Here is a 19,624-nt window from a genome sequence, read left to right on the forward strand (position 1 = left end):
AGTTGGGTGTGTTTATTTGAAATAAAACTACTTTTTTTTTTTTTTTTTAAAAACAAAACAATAATAAAAATCACAAAGCGTTTCAATCCTAAAAGTACGTCCTAAATCTGTGAAAACGTAAGGGCGGGGTAAAGAGGACTCCTGAATTACTCGGACTGAGTCGGGAGCGATCGTAAACGGCAGTCTGTTGGTGTTTAAAAAGCTTTAAAAACTTCGCGTCGGCCGATATTCATTCACCCGTAGCATCAGGGTCGACTCCGCCCTTCTTTTCAGCGTAGGAATTCCGTAGTACGTTCCTCTCGGCCGTTTGGTCAACAGGCTTTAAAGAGACTCTTGGTGCTACTTTGAGAAAAAAGATGGAGTAAAGTACTTATTGTTATTATTTAAGGCGAAAGATTACAACGTAGTTCACGGTACAGGAAGCTTTTGTTTCGTTTTTACTGTTCTGTTCATTTACCACATTAACATGAAGTGTCACCTTTGGAGTAGTGCAGCTTCTGTAACACAAACTGGATCTATATTAAAGCTAAAAGTGTAAATGTACATGAAATTTTCTGTGTTTTTAAAAAAAACAAAACCAAACACTAAACAAAAGTGTCTTATAATCCAGAAAATATGATAACCGATTTTTCCCGATCCACGGTTAAAGGAAAGTCTGAAATGTGCTCGATCAGCCACGCGGAAATCACATCGTTTTGTGATGAAAACGAAAACAGTAACAATCATCATGTCTAAGGTTTGAAGCGTGACCAGCTTAAAAAAGAGCAAGTAAAAGATTCGAAGGAATTCCTGGCCCAGTTCGCTATCGAAGTTGGGCCGTGTGTTAATACTGCGTAGGTCTTCGATACACTGAGCGCTGCAGTAACATACAATACACACACACACACACTTCCTGCTGACTCGACATCTTCAGCGTTGTTGTTCTGCAGTATGACCTTTCGTACACATCATCTCTCCTCCAGCGTAGCACTAGAAACGTGCCGAGAGTCCACTCTAACATAGAGCACGGGGACAGTAACCGCGATGGCAGCTCGTCACACCACCACATCTAGTTATTCTTTTTTTTTTTTTTTTTTCTTTTAAAAACGCCAAAAAAAACAAAAAAAAAAAACCCCTCAAACGCGTCTGCTGCTCGGAAACACTGAGTGCTGCTTCGAACGAATTTCAGTGAGAAATGTGATGATGAAATGACGGTCCTTGACCTCTAGCGTTCTTCGACACCCACCCCCCCGTCCCTCCCCACCAACCCCAAAAGTGCAATTTTTTTATTTTGTAAAAACGTACGAGGTCCTCCTTTTAAAAAAAAAAAAAAAAAAAAACAGTCGTCGTCATCTTGAGAAGTTGAGTCCATTCACAGGTGGATTTTTAAGGCTATAAACAATGCGACATGCAACGGCTTCCCTTTAGGGTGAGGTGAAGAAGTGAATGCAGTGAAGAAGAAAGAAAGATCCACGATGAAAAGGATGCACTAAAAAAAAACCAAAAAAACCCAACATTCTCCACTACAGTGACTGCAGAAGCTCGGACACGAACCAAACAGTCATTTGTGAGTCTATAAAAAAAAAACTGCGCAGGCAGGCAATCAGATTTTCAGAAACTTTGGCTGAAATATGTTTTTTTTCCCCTCCCTTCCAGGGGGAAAAAAACATCCAGGTTCATGGTCAGGTGCATAGAGCTTCTCTGGGGGTCAGATCAGGAGAGAGGGAGAGACACAGAGAGAGGGAGAGAGACAGAGAGAGACAGAGAGAGAAAGAGAGAGAAAGAGAGAGGGGAAACACAGAGAGGGAGAGACACAGCGAGAGAGACACAGAGGGAGACCGAGAGAAAGAGAGAGGGAAACACACAGAGAGGGAAACACACAGAGAGGGAAACACACAGAGAGGGAGAGAGAGACAGAGAGAGAAAGAGAGAGAAAGAGAGAGGGGAAACACAGAGAGGGAGAGACACAGCGAGAGAGACACAGAGGGAGACCGAGAGAAAGAGAGAGGGAAAAACACAGGGAAAAACACAGAGAGGGAAACACACAGAGAGGGAGAGACAGAGACACACAGAGAGGGAGAGAGAGAGGGAGAGAGAGACAGCGAGAAAGACACAGAGGGAGACAGAGAAAGAAAGAGAGAGGGAGACACCAAGAGGGAGGGAGAGAAAGAGAGAGGGGAAACACAGAGAGGGAGAGACAGAGAGACACAGCGAGAGAGAGACAGAGGGAAAAACACAGAGAGGGAAACACACAGAGAGGGAGAGACAGAGACACACAGAGAGGGAGAGAGAGAGACTGCGAGAAAGACACAGAGGGAGACAGAGAGAGAAAGAGAGAGGGAGACACCAAGAGGGAGAGAGACACAGAGGGAGACAGAGAGAGAAATAGAGAGAGAAAGAGAGAGGGGAAACACAGAGAGGGAGAGACAGAGAGACACAGCGAGAGAGACACAGAGGGAGACCGAGAGAAAGAGAGAGGGAAACACACAGAGAGGGAGAGACAGAGACACACAGAGAGGGAGAGAGAGAGGGAGAGAGAGACAGCGAGAAAGACACAGAGGAAGACAGAGAGAGAAAGAGAGAGGGAGAGAGGGAGACACCAAGAGGGAGAGAGACACATAGAGAGGGAGACACAGAGAGGGAGAGAGAGAGGTCTCTCCTGACGAGGAGCTGCTGCTAGGAGGTCTGCAGGAGGCGTCTGTAGTGCGGCATGACCTCATGCTCCGGCAGGTGAAGGTTGAACTCCAGCGCCACCAGCACGGGGAACTCGAAGGCGATCAGCTCGCGCCGGTTCACCCGAAACCTCTCCTCCAGTTTCTGTAGAGCAAAAATACCACAGCTTATTTATTATACAGCAGCCCGAGGACCAAACACCGAGGCATCATGAAAGTTGCACACTGTGGGAAAGATTTAACTCGTGTGTGTGTGTGTGTGTGTGTGTGTGTGTGTGTGTGTGTGTGTGTGTGTGTGTGTTCAGTTCAGTTCAGTTCAATCTGCTCTGTGCTGTTGATATCCCTTTTCAATTTAAGCTACATTAACATTTATGGACGCAGACGTGAATCGTCTTCTCGTTCCGATCCGTTACTCCTGGATCAAAAAGGGCCTGATGTTTTTCCTGACAAATGATTTTAAGAAATATTTCATCCTCGTCAGGGAAACCGAACCGAGCCGCTGAAGAGGAGGACGAACGAAAAAAAGCGCTGTAGATCTTTAACGCGGGTCATTCTGAGCTAAACTGAGCATAAAGGTTAATCCAGGATCAATCATCAATCAAGAATGCTTTAGTGGGTGTGGCTTAAAGGAGTACTGTAGCCAAAAATACAGAGTAAGTCCAAAAATAAGTCCAGCATCGTAGGGTTAAGGAAAAGGAAGAAAATGATCCGAGCTCTGATTGGATTTTAGGTCTGATTAGCTACAAAAATGTCTAAGAGGACGTCAATCACGTCCTACACTGGCCCAAATCACACAAGCAACCAATCTTTGGCATGAAAGAACTACAGTCTTCCTTCAGCACTGATAAAGTTTCTCGTTATCTAATCTAATCTAATCTAATCTAATCTAATCTTTAAACAACGAAGCTGTCAACTTGCGCTTTCGAGGAACCTAGCTCTCCGCAACACACGCCGGCCTCTGAAACCCGAGCACACTTACGTCTATCAGGAGCTTGACCTCGTGCTTCTTGAGGTCTCCGCCGATCTTGGCCGCCAGCAGGACACAGGCTCCGGCGCAGAGTTTGCGGTTCTGCTTGTTGAGTTTGCCCTGCAGCACCAGCTTCTCGAAATACACGAAGGCCATGGCGACGGTGGGCTCCTCGAAGCCGCACTCGTCCTGGGCCAGCTTCCGGATCTCTCGCTTCAGGCTGCGGCACACACAAGCAGACGGCAGACATCAGACATCGGCCTCGCTCGCGTCCACTCGACTACGTTACGCGATACGACCCGGTGTCGGACGGCTTTACCTCCTGATCTTGCTCAGCGTCAGGCGAATGTGAGGGAACTTCTCCTTGAACGTCTCGTTCATGTCCTTCTTCAGGTCGGAGGGCTTGACGTACTCGATAACCGTGGTCTGCATGGAAGCACAAAGATGGCTGGAGATGATCACGATCTAGTCGACATGCTAGCGTCGTATCTAATGACGAATTCTCATTTAAAACGATTTAGCACGTGACATGTTTCGTCGGATATCGTCTATCCGTCATCATCATCATCATCATCAAAAATCCACTCAATGTAAACCAATGATCTGATTGATCTATTTATAAGGAAGCCTCTCCGCCCCCTCCCCCAACTTTAACAATGCTAAAAGTGCATTAAAACGCTTTTGTTCCCAATTTTCGTTTTGTTTTGTTGTAATAAATAATTGTATGATTCTAATATAAAAATAGACGTGACCGTTCCAGGGAAAAGGGCCGTCATTTCTCCTCAGAGACCAAACTCCTGGTTTCCGTTAGACGCTCTGAGACTCTTGAAGGTTCGGGATGTCGGAGCGTGATTCGTTCACCTCTGTTAAAAAAATCGAGAGACGGTCCAGCGGAGACGCCATCGGGACACGGAATTACACAGGAAGCTTTTCTTCCTTCGTCTCTTCTGTCGAACAGGATCATCATCATTTCAGCGCGGCCGCGACCGCTGCCAAAACCCTGACGAATCGCGGTTCCCGAAGGAAAACCGCCGCGTTGGAAACGGAGTTCGAGAGCGGGGGTCTGGGAAGCGGATCAAGAAGAAAGAAAAGAAAAAAAAAATCTCCTTTATAACCGCTGGAGTTTTTGAAACGTGTATTTTTAGACCGTCGAGCTGTGGTGCCGTGGACGAAAACATGCACTCTGTCCTACTAGCCGTCCTTCATGAACACAATAGAAATGGTCATGACTTTAAATCAGCAATTGAAGGAAGGGGGAAGAAGGGAGGGGGGCCAAAAAAAACCCCAAAAAACCCTTGACAGGACTTTTTGTTCAAGCACAAGTGTGCTATTCAGCCCAAAAACAAAAACACTGCCAGCGCAGGGAAATGAACCGGGGAGTCTGTATTTTATAAACACGACAAAGCAGTCGTTTCCGTCGGAACACGAAGACGTGATAACGCGCAGCTCCGAAAGACAGGAAGACGACTAAAGAACGCCTGGACTCTCAGAAATCGGACGAGTCACTCGGGGCTATTTCAGGAATATCTTTCAGAAGGTCACGAACATGGGAAGAAACCAACGCGGAGATGCGAGAGAGATTTCTTTTCTTCGTCCATACATCACTGAGCACCAGGTGGATTTCCTCTGCTTTTATTTAACAACAGTGAAACTTGCACAAGGACTTTCTGTTCCTTTTTTTTTTCTGTAATCTGAGCCCCGAGGCCTGTGAGAACCACGTGCAAAGAAGAACTTCTCGTCAGAGACTTCTCGAGTTGTGTCGTCGTGCTACCGGACATCGCGTCTCATTTGAAATGATAATTACGTTCCCTCTCTCTCTCATAAAATATATATATATATATATATAAAGATCTACCCGTCGCTTTGTGGCTTCAGTTTTCTGTTTTTTTTTTAAGTCAATATTTTCACACTACAGTGTGATGTTTAAAGTTTGACAGCAGGACCGTGATGGAGTGAGTGCGTATCTGTGTGTTATGCTGAAACTCCGAACTCACCATGTAGGAAGGAAATATGAGCACGCGTTTATGTTTTCCACATGGCCACTGAGGGTCGTCCAGAAGGTTGGGGTCGTAGTCCCTGAAATCTCCCACTTCGTTCCCTGCGGGTCACGACAGAGCAAAATAAACATCGGCAATAACCGGGGGAGGGGGGGAGGGGTCAAATCTGATCCTTTAAAAACACACTCGCTGCTGTAATTAATATATATATATATATATATATATATATATATATATCCATTTGAAAATCCATTGAATTCTCGAATTCTGATTGGTCAGAGGGCAACTAGTTTTCTACGGCTGGAAATCAGATCGCGCTTTTCATGTTGACGTGCTCGCTCTAGGACGTTATGGTTTCTATGGTAACGGCTCGTACACTCGTTCCCAGCGATGGTTGTTAATAAACAACCCAGAGACCTTGTATCTGGGAATCGAAAGAGGGCTTTGGCTGATGCGCGTCGTGATGACGTCACACGGCGCGTCTCGGCCCGAATCCGCGCTATATCGCGGCGTTTGCTCGATTTCGTGTTCGTTTCTGCGATCGGAACCTCGCGGAATCCTGGCGTGACTGACTGAGGAAAAACATCTACTTGTTGACATGGGGACGTTTCCTGGAAGGAGTCTCCAGTGTCAGCAGGTTTTGTGGATTCTCGGTAACATGACGTGTGGGTTTTTTTTTTTTTGCGTGTGTGTGTGTGTGTGTGTCAACTTCAACAGAGTTGCTATATAAATAGCCTGTTTCACGGATGTTCCACGACATTAAACGTAACTATAAATGGATAAAACGTACGATGCGTCACTCAAGAATTTGGACTTTAACAATTGTTACAGGAAATCACACCACCTCGTTGTTGACCCCGCCAATAACAGCACGTCCCCACGTGTTCACGTCCTCTTCTGTTCGTACAGCTCTCTCAATGATCCACGCATTAAAAACTTTATTGCACCATTTTACATTTGAGCTATAATCTCCGAAACTAAAGCGCAGACCGTGCAGATTTGACCTTGACGTGCGTGTCCTTTCTCGTCTCGTACGTCCCTGCGTAACCAAACCTCCGAACGACCCTCCACGAGCAGACCTTCGTTAAGCCGGGAAATGAGACGGCGGTGAAAGAAGAAGCTGGCCCACGCACCCGTGTCGAGGCTGCTCTGGTGGCTGTTGGCGCGCGCCAGGATGAGGCTGCGATGGCTGGCGTTACGAGACTGAGAGAAGGACGAGGTGGAGTCGATGGTGTTGCGTCGGCCGAGGACGTTCGTCGGGTAGAGGAACTGCATGTAGGACACCGTCTGTAGAGACACGGGCGTGTAAAATAAACATCTCCGTCACTTAACCCTATAAAATGTCGTCTTTTTGTTTGTTTGTTGGAAAAGTAATCTTTGGAAATGGAAGGTGTTTTGTACCTACGAGAGAACGCAACAGTTATAAAATAAACACGTATTAAATTGCCTCACCTTGCCGTCAGCGCCCAGTTCCACGCCCTCGAGCCCGATCACCATCTCCTTGGCACTGACGCCGCCTGAGGGGTGACGCTGACGCCCGCTCTCCATTTTCACACCATCCCTGCCAGGGTGAGACACACACACACACACACACACACACACACACACACACACACACACACACACACACACACACACACACACTCTCTCTGAGCACCAAACCCTTAACATACACACCAGCCTGCAACATCACTCAGCCTGAACTCACCATGGCAGCTGTTTGTCATGCTGATTAGGTGGTTGTGTGTGTGTGTGTGTGTGATGATTTAGTGATTGTGTGATTTTTGACTCAATAAGTGTTGCGTGAATGCTTCGCTCTCTATATTAAACATCACGTGCTGTCCGGTTGAATAATTCAGGGGCAAATAAATAAATAAATAAATAAATATGAACTGCTTGATGATCTATTAGTTTTTTTTTATTTATTTTTTTTTTTAAAAACCTCATAATTATAAATCTAGCATGTTAATCACATACTTGTGCACGGTGAATTATTTTTCCAACATCGTTTTATCGGATCTGTGACGTAATCCTTTACTGCACGGCGTTGCCGTATGGCAACAATTCATTCATCTCCAATTTTTTGATGAGCAATAATACAAAACTACTATTTTCTTATGTAACTGTAAAAATTGAGCTTTAACTTTGCCATAATAATAATTAAAAAAAAAAAAAGCCATGTCACATGACTGTCCTGTTCTGCGATCACAAGGTCATCCGCAGAGGGCTCTCAAAACTGTATACATTTTTCAATCTATAGCCAAAACTACTTAAAGTATGAAGTGAACATATATTTTTTGGGTCGTTTAAACACGTTTATATATTTTGAATGCTCTGTTAAACGGTAAAATGTAACTGACGCCATATGGCAACAACATGCGATAACGGAACTGTAGTATGTGCAGTATGAATTGAAACCGGCCTACATAGCAAAAAAAAAAAGACACTAGGCTTCTCTAATAGTATATTTATATATATTTTTTCACATTCAAAGTAAGAGAAATTGTTGTAATTTCAGACATTTTGCAATTGCACCTTTTGGTTTCAAGATTTAAAAACATACTTCGCCCAAAACATGTCTGGATCTAATTTTTTGTATGTATTTTGAGTGAATAAATCACACACACGTACTTTCTTTCTTTCTTTCTTTCTAGTAATTTCCTTTCTAACTTCTACATGCTTACTAGGCGCCAATCCCCTCCCCCCTCTATTTAAAGTCTGGAAAATGCAATAATTGGAATTATAATCTCATACCATTTTGTATTATCTTAGACTATATGATCCGTTCCACCGTCGCACAATTTACCACCCTCCCTAAACATTTTTTTTCCTCCCCAAATTGTATTGTTTTGATCTAAATGTAATAATTCACGCAGTAGAGCGTTAACATTTCCTTTCCATCATTCAGTGATTTGATACCTATTAGTATTTCATTCAATTTTTTATCTTTAACGTTCTTTAAGGAACTAGTTCACACCCTAATTCTTAGCGCTGCTTTATAAAGCCTTCAAGCCTAAAACGATGATCCCTACTATTTAGCGTGTCATATTTAGATATCATCGTTTAATAATGAAAATATTGTAATTCTTGGCAAGTTGCTGCGGTATACGAGGAATAAAACGCTTCAGGACGTGCCGTTATTGGAAAATAATCAACTTTGTGGCAGTGAGAGTAACACACACACACACACACACACACACACACACACACAACGTTGATTATTTTCCTATAACAGCACATCCTGTCATGTGTTTATAGCTAAAGGACTAAAAATCATGATCACAATAGATGTATGAAAGTTGCTATATAAATAGTTACACATTCTTTTTCTTATTATTATTATTATTATTATTATTATTATTATTATTATTATAGGTGTGAGATTCTGAATTAATGCAAAATAAAAGGGAACCGATTCATGTAACTGCTGAACCTATGAACTAAAATAAATATTTTCCTTTACAGGAATGCAGCGTGATTTAGCTGTGACGTTTAAGGTGGTCTGTTTCACCCCTGTGTTACATTTCACACCTCGGTGATGGAATTCTTGCGCTTCCTTAAATATGAATATTGAGGAAAAACCTTGACATCCGAACCGACATCTGCCATGCGTGTACAGGTTTAAAATGTGACCGGTTCTTAAATCTGGCTCTGTGGAGTCAAATGAGCAGAAATAAATAAATAAATAAATAAATAAAGGAGCGCACAGTGGCTTAGTGGTGAGCACATTCGCGTCACACCTCCAGGGTCGGGGGTTCGATTCCCACCGTGCCCCTGTGTGTGTGGAGTTTGCATGTTCTCCCCGTGTTGCGGGGGTTTCCTCCGGGTACTCCGGTTTCCTCCCCCAGTCCAAAGACATGCATGGTAGGCTGATTGGTGTGTCTAAAGTGTCCGTAGTGTATGAACGGGTGTGTGAGTGTGTATGTGATTGTGCCCTGCGATGGATTGGCACCCTGTCCAGGGTGTACCCCGCCTTGTGCCCCATGCTCCCTGGGATAGGCTCCAGGTTCCCCTGTGACCCTGATGGAAGGATAAGCGGTATAGAAGATGGATGGATGGATAAATAAAGGAGGCTAAAAACAACCTGCTGTCTGTTTTTATGGTGCAAGAGGAAGTCATGTGTTCGTTTCCAACCGTCAGCATGTCATCATACTGAGGCAGGACTCCGAGGCTGAGCTAGAAGACAGATTGTAGGAAGAGAATAAAAATATACTACACAACGAATATCGTGATGATACAAAGTGCGTCCATTTTTTCATTTACAAAAAAATGTTTATTTCACGCAATTCTTTCTTTACTCGTTGTCTTAAGAAATGTTCGGCGTCTTTCGTTTTGGACTGACGCTACAAGGCTAACGAGTAAGTGAAGCTTACGGGCCACTGGTTTATCGAGTCGTGTAGCATCTCAAAAACAGACACGCTGTTGTGCATAAACGTTGTGGATAAGAAGAATAAGAAGTCGTCACAGAGCTTAAAACAGTCGTGGCTCCACCTTGACAGGTGGCCCTCTGGTAGGACGCGCGGCTCAAAGTTTAAAGGTGGAACTGTATGTTAGAAGGAATTTGATGATATACGGATAACACAGTTCAAATTTGGTTTGTATGTTTAATTCATTTCATGCAAAATTACTCTACGATGTTGTGCGTATAGAGTTACTAAGCGGGCTTGCCTTAAATGGCTCTCGTATCTCCGGTACGAAACTAAATCAAATCAACACCAAACATGTCTTCTCTGAGCGACTGCGTTGGTCAAACTTTGGGTCAATTTCATTTTATGGCCAAGCTGTAATCATTCCTTTAAAGAATTATGAATGATTCCGGCCATTAAAAGATTAGCCACCAAGCATCCATTTTTTTTATAGCTGGAAAAATGCGTTGGCAAAGAAAACCCAGAAGTACTTCGAGAAACCCACAGCCACCAAGCTGATTTCCAAAACCACCCATTTATTTGCTGAAAGCCTAGACAGCGATGTAGTGACTGAACATGAGGCAAGCGCTCCCTATACACTTCCTATCCAAAACGAAAGAAAAAAAAACCCCAATCTACTCTCTACAACCATCAGTGTCTCCGGAGAGCGAACTGATACGTCTGTCAGCTCCCTGTGCCAAAATCAATCAGACGAACAGGAGGACGCCGGACAGATTACTACAGCGGGGAAAGCGGTGAAGCGGAGCATGAGCCCAACAGCTACAGCGGCCAGTTTCGAATGGCGTTTATACAAAAATGCCCGAGTGATCAGCATGCACAAATATCCGTAGCATTCCCACAGAGCACGTTATCGAGCTAGTCAGCATTGATTTTTTTTTTTTGGGACGTTTTAGACAGAAAGCATCATACGAGGTGTGTTCCAAGCAGAAGAGATGCGCAAGACTTAACCGAAAAGGAGCCTTGGCAGGAGTCACGTTCATTCGGGACGCCCTCCAGAGTAATCTTACATCATTCATCAGCACTAATAGTACAGGAGCAAGCTTGCCAGGGTGGAGGTTTCTCCAAATAAGGTTGCAGGTGGAAAACGCTTTTTAGCTTGGTTAAAAAAAAAAAAAAAATAGTAAGCAACCACCAAGATCGTGTTTTAAAGCGGTTAATCGGAATTAAATCTACTCAACTCCTGCAAACAAAGGGAAAGTGCAAGTGCAGACAGTGTATGGGGTGTGATGTAAGATTTGTGAGAAGAAAAAAAGGGATTTACGGTGTGTAACATCGCCGTACCGGGCGACGATAAAAAGGCATAACGCAGATACTGTATATAAGAAAATGCGTGCGCACTACGGTGAACTTGTTTTCCACGCGCAGACTGAGGAAAAAGAAGACAAATTGTTGGTCTAGTTTCAGGTCTGTTTTGTGCAGGAGTCAGGCTGGAAATTTTTTACCCAGACCCGGCAACCCTACCCAGTCCTCACATGACGTTTGTTGTTTCCTTACTATTGATTTAGCACAGATTTTAGCGCTAGAACTAGCAGTAGCTATTTTCCCGGAGCTTAGACTTTTGTTTGAGAAAGAAGTACAGGCTGCTTCAAGAAGGAGACGTGTAAAATATAAGCTAAGATTAGATTTCGCTAAATAACACATGCTAGCAGTAGATAGGTAGTTGGGGTTTTTTTTTTTTTTTTCTACAAGATCGAACATTCTTAAAAAATGAAGCCAAATCTAAGGCAAGATGATATCAAGATTATATCATAAACCATTGACAAAGCAATTATTGTTATAAGAAGCTGCAATATGGACATAACTTTACTGACTTTAAGGCACTTCTGTGGTTCACGCGATTAAGTAAACCCGGAGTTTCTTTTTACGGCATTTCTTTTCCTCCAACCGATAATGTTTATCGTTAACGTTTATTTCGTTCAGGTTTTTTTCAGTGTGCGGTCTGCAAACAAAGCTTCATTCTCAAGGTCGTAACCCAGAGTCATGAGGCAATAATTACGCCCAACGCTGTGAACTCGTATGTCTCGGAGCTGCTGTTGTTGAAATTAATAAAAAAAAAAAGTTTGCGGTCGGGCGTCTACGCCGTGGTTTTGCCCGAGGCGGATGAACTCCTTCCAGAAGAAAAACACGTTTCAGTCATTCGTTGTGAATGAAAAATAAGCAGGTGCCAAGGCTCAGATAGTGCCAAGAATTATAGAGGCTAATGCTGGAGCTGTGAACGGGAGCGAAAAGAAAATAAGCCGTATCGTTTCGATAAACGCTGATTACGCTGCAGCACCAAAAAAAGAAGAAAAAAAAATGGGGAGGGGAGGAGAAGCATCAATCGTGCTTTAATTATGTTAATTAATGTAACTACTAATATCCATGAATAACACGTCCAGTAATAAAAGTGAAGCAGCAGAATAAGCACACCTTTTGAGCTTCATCATGCTAATCTGCTAGCGCTAGTCATAAGCTTCCATTACTTTTTTCCAGTGCAGAACTAAAAATGGACAAACTACGTGTTTCCCCCTTAATCATTCCAGAAAGTAGGACAAAAAAAGAAGCAGAAGAACAGAACAGAGGGAGGGGTGGAAAAAAAAAGAGAGTCCTGTGGGAGTTTAGCTTACATAATTAAGCAGGAGTCTGAAAACTAGCTGCACTGCTAGCTACACAATTAAATAATACAAGATTCTGATGGTGTGTTAAGATTTTTCACACACACACACACACACACAAAAACCCACCACATTTAGGACAGGGACATGTTCCACAAAAATAAATTTGGTTTCATGTCAGACACAAGAATTTTCCCAGTAAATACTCAGCTAGCAAAACGACATGCTAGTTGCTGTAGGGTATGCTAGCAAGCCCCAAATAAGAAGTCAGATTGCTAATTTTCAGAAGTTTTCCCTCACAATCTGACTTGCTTCCTCACAGAAAAGCTCTATTTAAAAAATATATATATATAAAATAAATCAAATAAATAAAGATATAAACACTAAACAGAATATTGCACTGTTTACATTTTGGAAGAACTACTTCTTCTACAGCTAGCAATGCAGCTCATTTTCATCCCTCATCTTAATAAGAGTAAAAAATAAATAAATAAAAATAAAATAAAATCCTTGATCCGTTCTGCCTTGAGAAGAGATTTGGGTAAGTAAAACTCGTGTCATTTATGAGGTAAAATAAGGAGGAACTGCCGAGGTAAAAGCGGCGAGGCGTGATGAAGTAGAAGGTTTACATGCTGAGGAATACATACCCTGTTTGGCTACAATCTCGATAGGGCAGGACAGAAAATACACTATAGAAGGATCTTCTGCCACTGATAAGGACTATCCTATAAAGACAAAAAATAATAAATCAACTAATTCAGCGAACTATGCTGAGAACAGATCAGGAGATGGAGCCATACATTAGAAATATATATATATATATATATATATATGTATGTGTGTATGTATATATATATATATATATATATATATATAGAGAGAGAGAGAGAGAGAGAGAGAGAGATAGATAGATGTAGATGTATATATACACACAAGAATCTGGTGTGTGAGTGACAGTGTGAATAACATTGATTTTAAGATGGGGGGGGGGGGTCATGCATACATTCTTGGAAAGAAAAATGCATTGAGGAAGAAACAGAAGGAAAAAAAACACAGAACTATTGAAGAATAGTGATGATAGTGAGGATTTAGAATATTCAGCGGGCACGAGAAAACATCACCAACACACGTGACACTGTTTGCGTGACTTTCTACGAAACACACATTCATAAATCATTACACCGGTTAGAAATGATTCATTTATATTTCTACAAACTCTCCGACGACGCGTCCTAAAGCTCTCATAACGTGCTAGGTTCTAATTATTACTATACAGCGAGGGGAAATACGTATTCAGACACTTTTGTGTTTGTTCTTTAATGTAAAGATAAAGAGCTCGGAATTGTCTACATGCTCGCGGGTGAATGTTTCAGAGGAGTTTCGTGTGAGGTGTAGGAACGAAGATGATGATGATGATGATGATGATGGTGGAGTTCATCGAGTACCGTTCTCCGTGTAGCTGTCGTTCCTGCTGCTTCCAGGTCGTCGTGCAACTCTTCTCAAGCGACTCGTGGCTTCTGGAATACTTTCCTTCTGGTTAGTCGGAGAGTACGCTGTGAAATCTTGCATGGCGCGTGATTAGTTGCGATTCCATGAATTTCCCGCCTACGTGTTCTCGAACCGAATGTACACGCCTGGGCAAATAAAACGGGCCGAGCCAAAATGGCAAAACATGAAGATTTTAACGGTCTTAACAACAAATCATTGGTCAGAAAATGAGCAAGAATTCAACTAATGCACTCCTGAGACCTGAGAAATAAAAATTAAATTAAATAAATAATTAAAATAATAATAATAATAATAATAATAATAAGTTTACCCACAAAGCTTAAAGAAATCAAAGAGAAAAGCGATCCCATACTAAATTGCTGTATTTAATATTTAAATAAAGTATTCTGGTTATACTTTTTTAATATTTTATTTGTTTAATATATGTTTAATATTTGCTAATTTCCTGACCAATAACTTCTTGTTAAGACCATTTAAAGCTTAATATTCCGCCATTTTGGCCCAATTTTTATTTTTATTTTTTTGCCAGTCCAAGAGTGTAGCAACCGGGATCTTTGTTTATGTTTATTATGACACATTTTTTTTTCCCCCCTTCATATTTATAAGTCAAAAGTGTGTAAGCGTGTGTAAATTTAAAGTGGACAGATGCACTGAAAGTATATTAAAGAAACAAAAACAAAAGAAGTGTCTGAATACGTATTTCCCCCTCACGTCTCGCGTTCTCGACGCGAATCGGATTCACGAACGACGCGAATCTGCCGTATTTCCGCTCGGCAGCCGTTACGTTAAAATCGCACCGCTCTATTCCTCCTTATTCGCTGTAAAGTTGTACCACATGACCTCTATACACACACACCTGAAGCACAGCGAGTCTACAGAACAAACAAGGGGTTGAAACAACACCGGAGACCTAAACCGAGTGAATTTAATACGACCAAAAACGTCCGCTTTTAACGAGAACTACACGTCACGTGCCAGAAGTACATGCGATTTCATTTCTATTCGTTATTATAGCGTCATGTGGTGTACTGAGCTAACCAGGACCTGTGCATAATTATACTACAACTGTCATTATTTATTAACAACGATTAATATTCATTTGTAAATGTTTACAGGTTAAATTAGATGAATTAATGCTCAAGCACCTCGCAGTGTTTCTTCAACAGTCCTGGGATTTAAACTCGCACTTTTCTGATCGCCATCTTAGAAGCGTAACCACCGATCCGCCGCCGCCACCACGATTACGCCTTCTTTTTTAACATAAAACAGCTCTGAATCGCTCTGAAACTCTGAATCGAATGGAAATTTTCGAGGAAAACCTCAAAGCTGGCTGCGTGCCAGGAATAAAAACGACTGTTTTCTGTCTCTCAAGGATCCAAAATGTTCATGGGATCTTTGTGAGTGTGTGTGTGTGTACCTTCCGTTGTGGATGTCATGTTGCCTCATGTTCCTGATGAAGTGGACCTTCTTGAAGCTCTTTGGTCGAGGTGAACCCGATAAGGTTCGGCATCTGAGAGAAACGGAGAAGAGTGTAGAATGAGCGTACTCTACTATATCGAGTGATCTGTCCGTCACGTAGGAGGTCGCATTCTTCCTTCCAAGAAGATCTAGCTACGACGATTCGTTCGGCCCTGCTGAATTTGTTAAGCACGAACCGGTATCGTGTTTAGCTCGCATTCGGCCTGGTTTCTATGGATACTGTGGATGTTCCGAAAAAAAAAAAAAAAAAAAAAATCACGGGATTGGGATGAAAAAAAGAATGAATTCAAATACTTAGTAGCAGTACATCCACAATTATTGTTCATATCATGCTGCAGGTCCAATATGATGCGGACCTTTATACCTTTAAAGCACCAATAATTCAATATAATACGACAAAGCACCGGTCCAATGCGACATACTCTAATAACAGTGAGATTCAGTATTGACAAACATGTCAAATAAATAAATAAATAAATAAAACAGGTGCGTGTGAGCGCGCATGCTGTGAACGTCTCCATACCTGCGAAGAGGCGCGTTCTCCTCAATGTCCTCCAGAGTCTCCAGTGAGGACCGCTGGGAAATCAGCCTCCGCCTGAGAACGGAAAGACAACGAGAGTGTGTGAGATTCTATACACGGCCGCCGCAAATCCGGGGTGTCGGAAGGGGAGGAGCCAGTTTGACGTCGGCTTCCCAGACAGAGGAAACTCGCTGGACACTCGCTCGTCACTAATCGTCTGGAATGCGAGAAGTTTATTGAGATAGAACAACTGATAAGCATCGATCGTGTGCCTGAAACGCCGCCGACGCTCTCGTCACTACTACAGAGACTAGATTTCATTTCCATGGTAACCGTCGCATCCCTCTAGGCCATATGAAACGTTACACAGTACTTTATCACGTTAACGTAGGTGCTTCTGGAAGACCCCAACATGAAGTATTATTTATAAATCCTGCACTGTAATTAGAACCGAATATGAGTTTTGAGCACGTGTGTGTGTGTGTGTGTGTGTGTGTGAGAAGGAGAAAAGCATGCACCTCGGTATCGTTTATCTCAGAGAGGTCATGCTCGGAGATCTTCACTTTCCTAGGAACGAGAGCAAATGAAACCAGGTGATGGTGTTCCTACTGGAAAACAAGACTTCAAATTAAAGCCAGAGAGCCGCAGCCATGCATGTTCCATAGCGCTTACACAGGGTCGCAGGGAACCTGCAGCCTATCCCAGGGAACTCATGGTACAAGGCAGGGGAAACACTGGACACGGTGCCAATCAATCGTAGGGAACAATATCACACCCATGGAGACACTACGGACAATTTGGACACGCCAATCAGCCTACGACGCATGTCTTTGGACTGGGGGAGGAAACCGGAGGAAACCCCTGAAGCACGGGGAGAACGTGGAAACTCCACACACACACAGAGGAGGCGGGATTCGAACCCACAACCACGGAGGTGCGAGGCAAATGTGCTTGCAACTGTACATCTGCGCAAAAAAAACCCCCCATCCATTCAGTTTATTCATCGGACAAGGACACCATCATCCTACAAAGCGTCTCAGATTTTCCAGATAGCACAGGAGCTGTTCGAGTCGGAGACGACTTTTTAAAGAATCGTTCTTAGTACAATAATAAACAGGAAAAACATGTTCCGGGCAGTCCGGCTTTCACTAAAAGCTCGACGCGGCCACAAACACGGTTCTGCTTGAATAGCCTGACTAACAAAGAGAAATAATACCAGCCGAAATGTGGAGACTTCTCTTTCTTTTATCTAGACCACTATGTGACGTTTGATTAAAATATATATATATATATATTACACGCTATATATATACACGCTGTTAAATCCTCTACTCTGATTTGTCAGAAGGTATTGATTCATTTTCGATAAGATTAGCTCCGACAATCGTTCCAGCTGCAAAATCACAGCTGGATTTACATTAACAGCCTCTTTCTTTAACAAATAAAGACATCCGATCGTCGATATGACGTTTACTGGACGGTGACAGAAGGAGTCTCCAGCGTCAGTACATTTTTCCACCACGGGAAAGCCTCGTACTTTACGCAGACGGAGAAAGAGACGGACCGACTGCGTCTAAAGCCGGCAGAATACGTGGACGTTCTGGAGATGCAAACTCCGCACACACAGGGCCACGGTGGGAATCGAACCCCCGACCCTGGAGCTGTGAGGCGAACGTGCGAACCACTAAGCCACCGTGCGCCTGAGACTGAAAACCATCTTTTCAAATTCTTTCCAAGGCTAAACCTTCTTCAGCCAGTCGGCTTCATTCGCGCCAAATGTTTAGGCTGTTTACTAGAAGAAAGAATCGCTTCTTGTAAAAACTTGCATGCGGAAAGAAAAGAAATCCTCCGCTTGCAGAAGTGGTTCTCTGGAAGTCGTAGGAATTCCACTTCCCATCACCGACACAGAACATTACCTCGGCTACTTTAGTGGAACAGAAACACGCCTCTGACGTGTCTCAGCCGAAAGCCAACACGACCCAGCTGCTTGGCATTACAGCACAATGGAATTTCCTGGTTTGTCCCTTCTGATAAACAAGCAGCCATTGTTTCAGAAATCCAGCCGGATGGAACGTCACCGAGTTCCTGAAAATACTAAAGCATTCACAGAACTATTTATAGATCTCTAAACTATACATGGATCTTGGTTTGGTGGGGTTTTTTTTTTTTTTTGGCTTTCACGAGCTCATTCCTGCTCCTGTATTTAGCGAGTGTTAAACATGCTAGCGGAATGTCAGCGATGTCAGGGAAGCGTGCGACAGGAAAATAAAAAGCGCGGACCCGGTCACACAGCAGCGCTCGACTTGAGCGGAATGAAGCGTGAAGGAATGCGCCAACGACCGGACCGCCTGTACCTCGTGACGCACTGAGTCAAAGTACGACTGGCAACAACGACAAAAAACACAGAAAGAAAAATATAAGAAGTCTTTACCGCGAAAAAGCTTCCGTAAAGTGCATTCGTTCTCTTTCGGCTTCGTTTGGCAGACAATTTAATCAAGGTGACTTACAAATAAAAAAAATAAATAAAAAAAACAACAACAACAAAACCACCAATTCAATTAGTTTGATGACTCATCCTGTACTCGTCTCGTGTTCATCCAATTAAAATGCTCTCTCGATGGTATACGTCCCGCCCCTGGCCTCGAGAGTGGCTCCCGTGCAGTCATGGGATTTAATCCTACAGCCTTCAGGTCATTAGGATAAAACCTTAAACATAGAATAGTTTTTATTTCGATTCAAGCGTGAATCATTTGTTCATTCTATTCTCTGAATCGAATTTTTAAGCCATCAAATCTGATCTGGGTTGTTTTTGGTTGTGTGATTGATTTGCACATTTACACATCCTCCAAATAGTAGGTTATACTGTAACTACTAGATAGTTAGTTAGTTAGTTAGTTAGTTAGTTAGTTAACTACCGACACCGGTTAAGTTTCACATACAGGCGACGGAAATATTCGACTCAGACGACGTCACCGTAAGCGAAGGGTTTTAGTATTTTTAAACTAAGAAAGGAAACATGTCTTAACGTGTTCAAGCCCTTTCCCTTCTCCTTTATACTGGGTTTAGTCAGTGTTGTCATTGGGTCCGGCACAAATGACGTAGAAGTATAAACAAACAAACAAACAAACACCAGGAAATTGGATCTATGTTGCGGTATATACGCGGTGTGAGCGGAAGTTTGAAAGTTACCAACACACAAATAGATTAGGTTTTACATACACTATATGGCCAAAAGTATGTGGACGCCTGACCATCACACCCATACGTGCTTGGTGAACATCACATTCCGGATGTAGTCCCCTCCCCTGTCCCCTTTTTCTATTGCAAGAACCTCCACTCTTCTGGGAAGGGAAAAAAAAAATTGGTAAATATTCAGAGTTCAAGATTCAAGCCGATGGGTCTGATCTAACGTCAGGTTTCGCACAAACGTGTCGAGTACAAGCCAGCTCAAGCTCACACTGCAGTTCAAGCAAAAGCGTG

At 42.9% G+C, this 19,624-nt stretch overlaps 1 protein-coding gene across 3 annotated transcripts in view; it reads right to left on the reverse strand.

Annotated features, from left to right (window-relative positions):
- Positions 1-585: 585 nt before the first annotated feature.
- Positions 586-19,624, reverse strand: part of cables1 (Cdk5 and Abl enzyme substrate 1) — a 26,663-nt gene continuing 7,624 nt past the window's right edge. The window contains exons 1-10 of one of the 3 annotated variants that reach the window (XM_053651872.1): positions 16,663-17,089; positions 16,148-16,219; positions 15,563-15,655; positions 13,284-13,361; positions 7,068-7,176; positions 6,749-6,902; positions 5,613-5,716; positions 3,938-4,044; positions 3,631-3,838; positions 586-2,796 (exon numbers count right to left, since the gene is read on the reverse strand). In XM_053651872.1, coding sequence (XP_053507847.1) covers positions 2,656-2,796; positions 3,631-3,838; positions 3,938-4,044; positions 5,613-5,716; positions 6,749-6,902; positions 7,068-7,176; positions 13,284-13,361; positions 15,563-15,591 — 930 coding nt within the window. In that variant the 5' untranslated portion in view covers positions 15,592-15,655; positions 16,148-16,219; positions 16,663-17,089 and the 3' untranslated portion in view covers positions 586-2,655. Of the gene's footprint in view, positions 2,797-3,630; positions 3,839-3,937; positions 4,045-5,612; positions 5,717-6,748; positions 6,903-7,067; positions 7,177-13,283; positions 13,362-15,562; positions 15,656-16,147; positions 16,220-16,662; positions 17,090-19,624 lie in introns of those variants that run through there. The other 2 variants (XM_053651870.1, XM_053651871.1) reach the window with 2 other exon arrangements.

Source organism: Ictalurus furcatus, chromosome 20 (assembly GCF_023375685.1).
Source record: "Ictalurus furcatus strain D&B chromosome 20, Billie_1.0, whole genome shotgun sequence".
NCBI classification, from domain to species: Eukaryota; Metazoa; Chordata; class Actinopteri; order Siluriformes; family Ictaluridae; genus Ictalurus; species Ictalurus furcatus.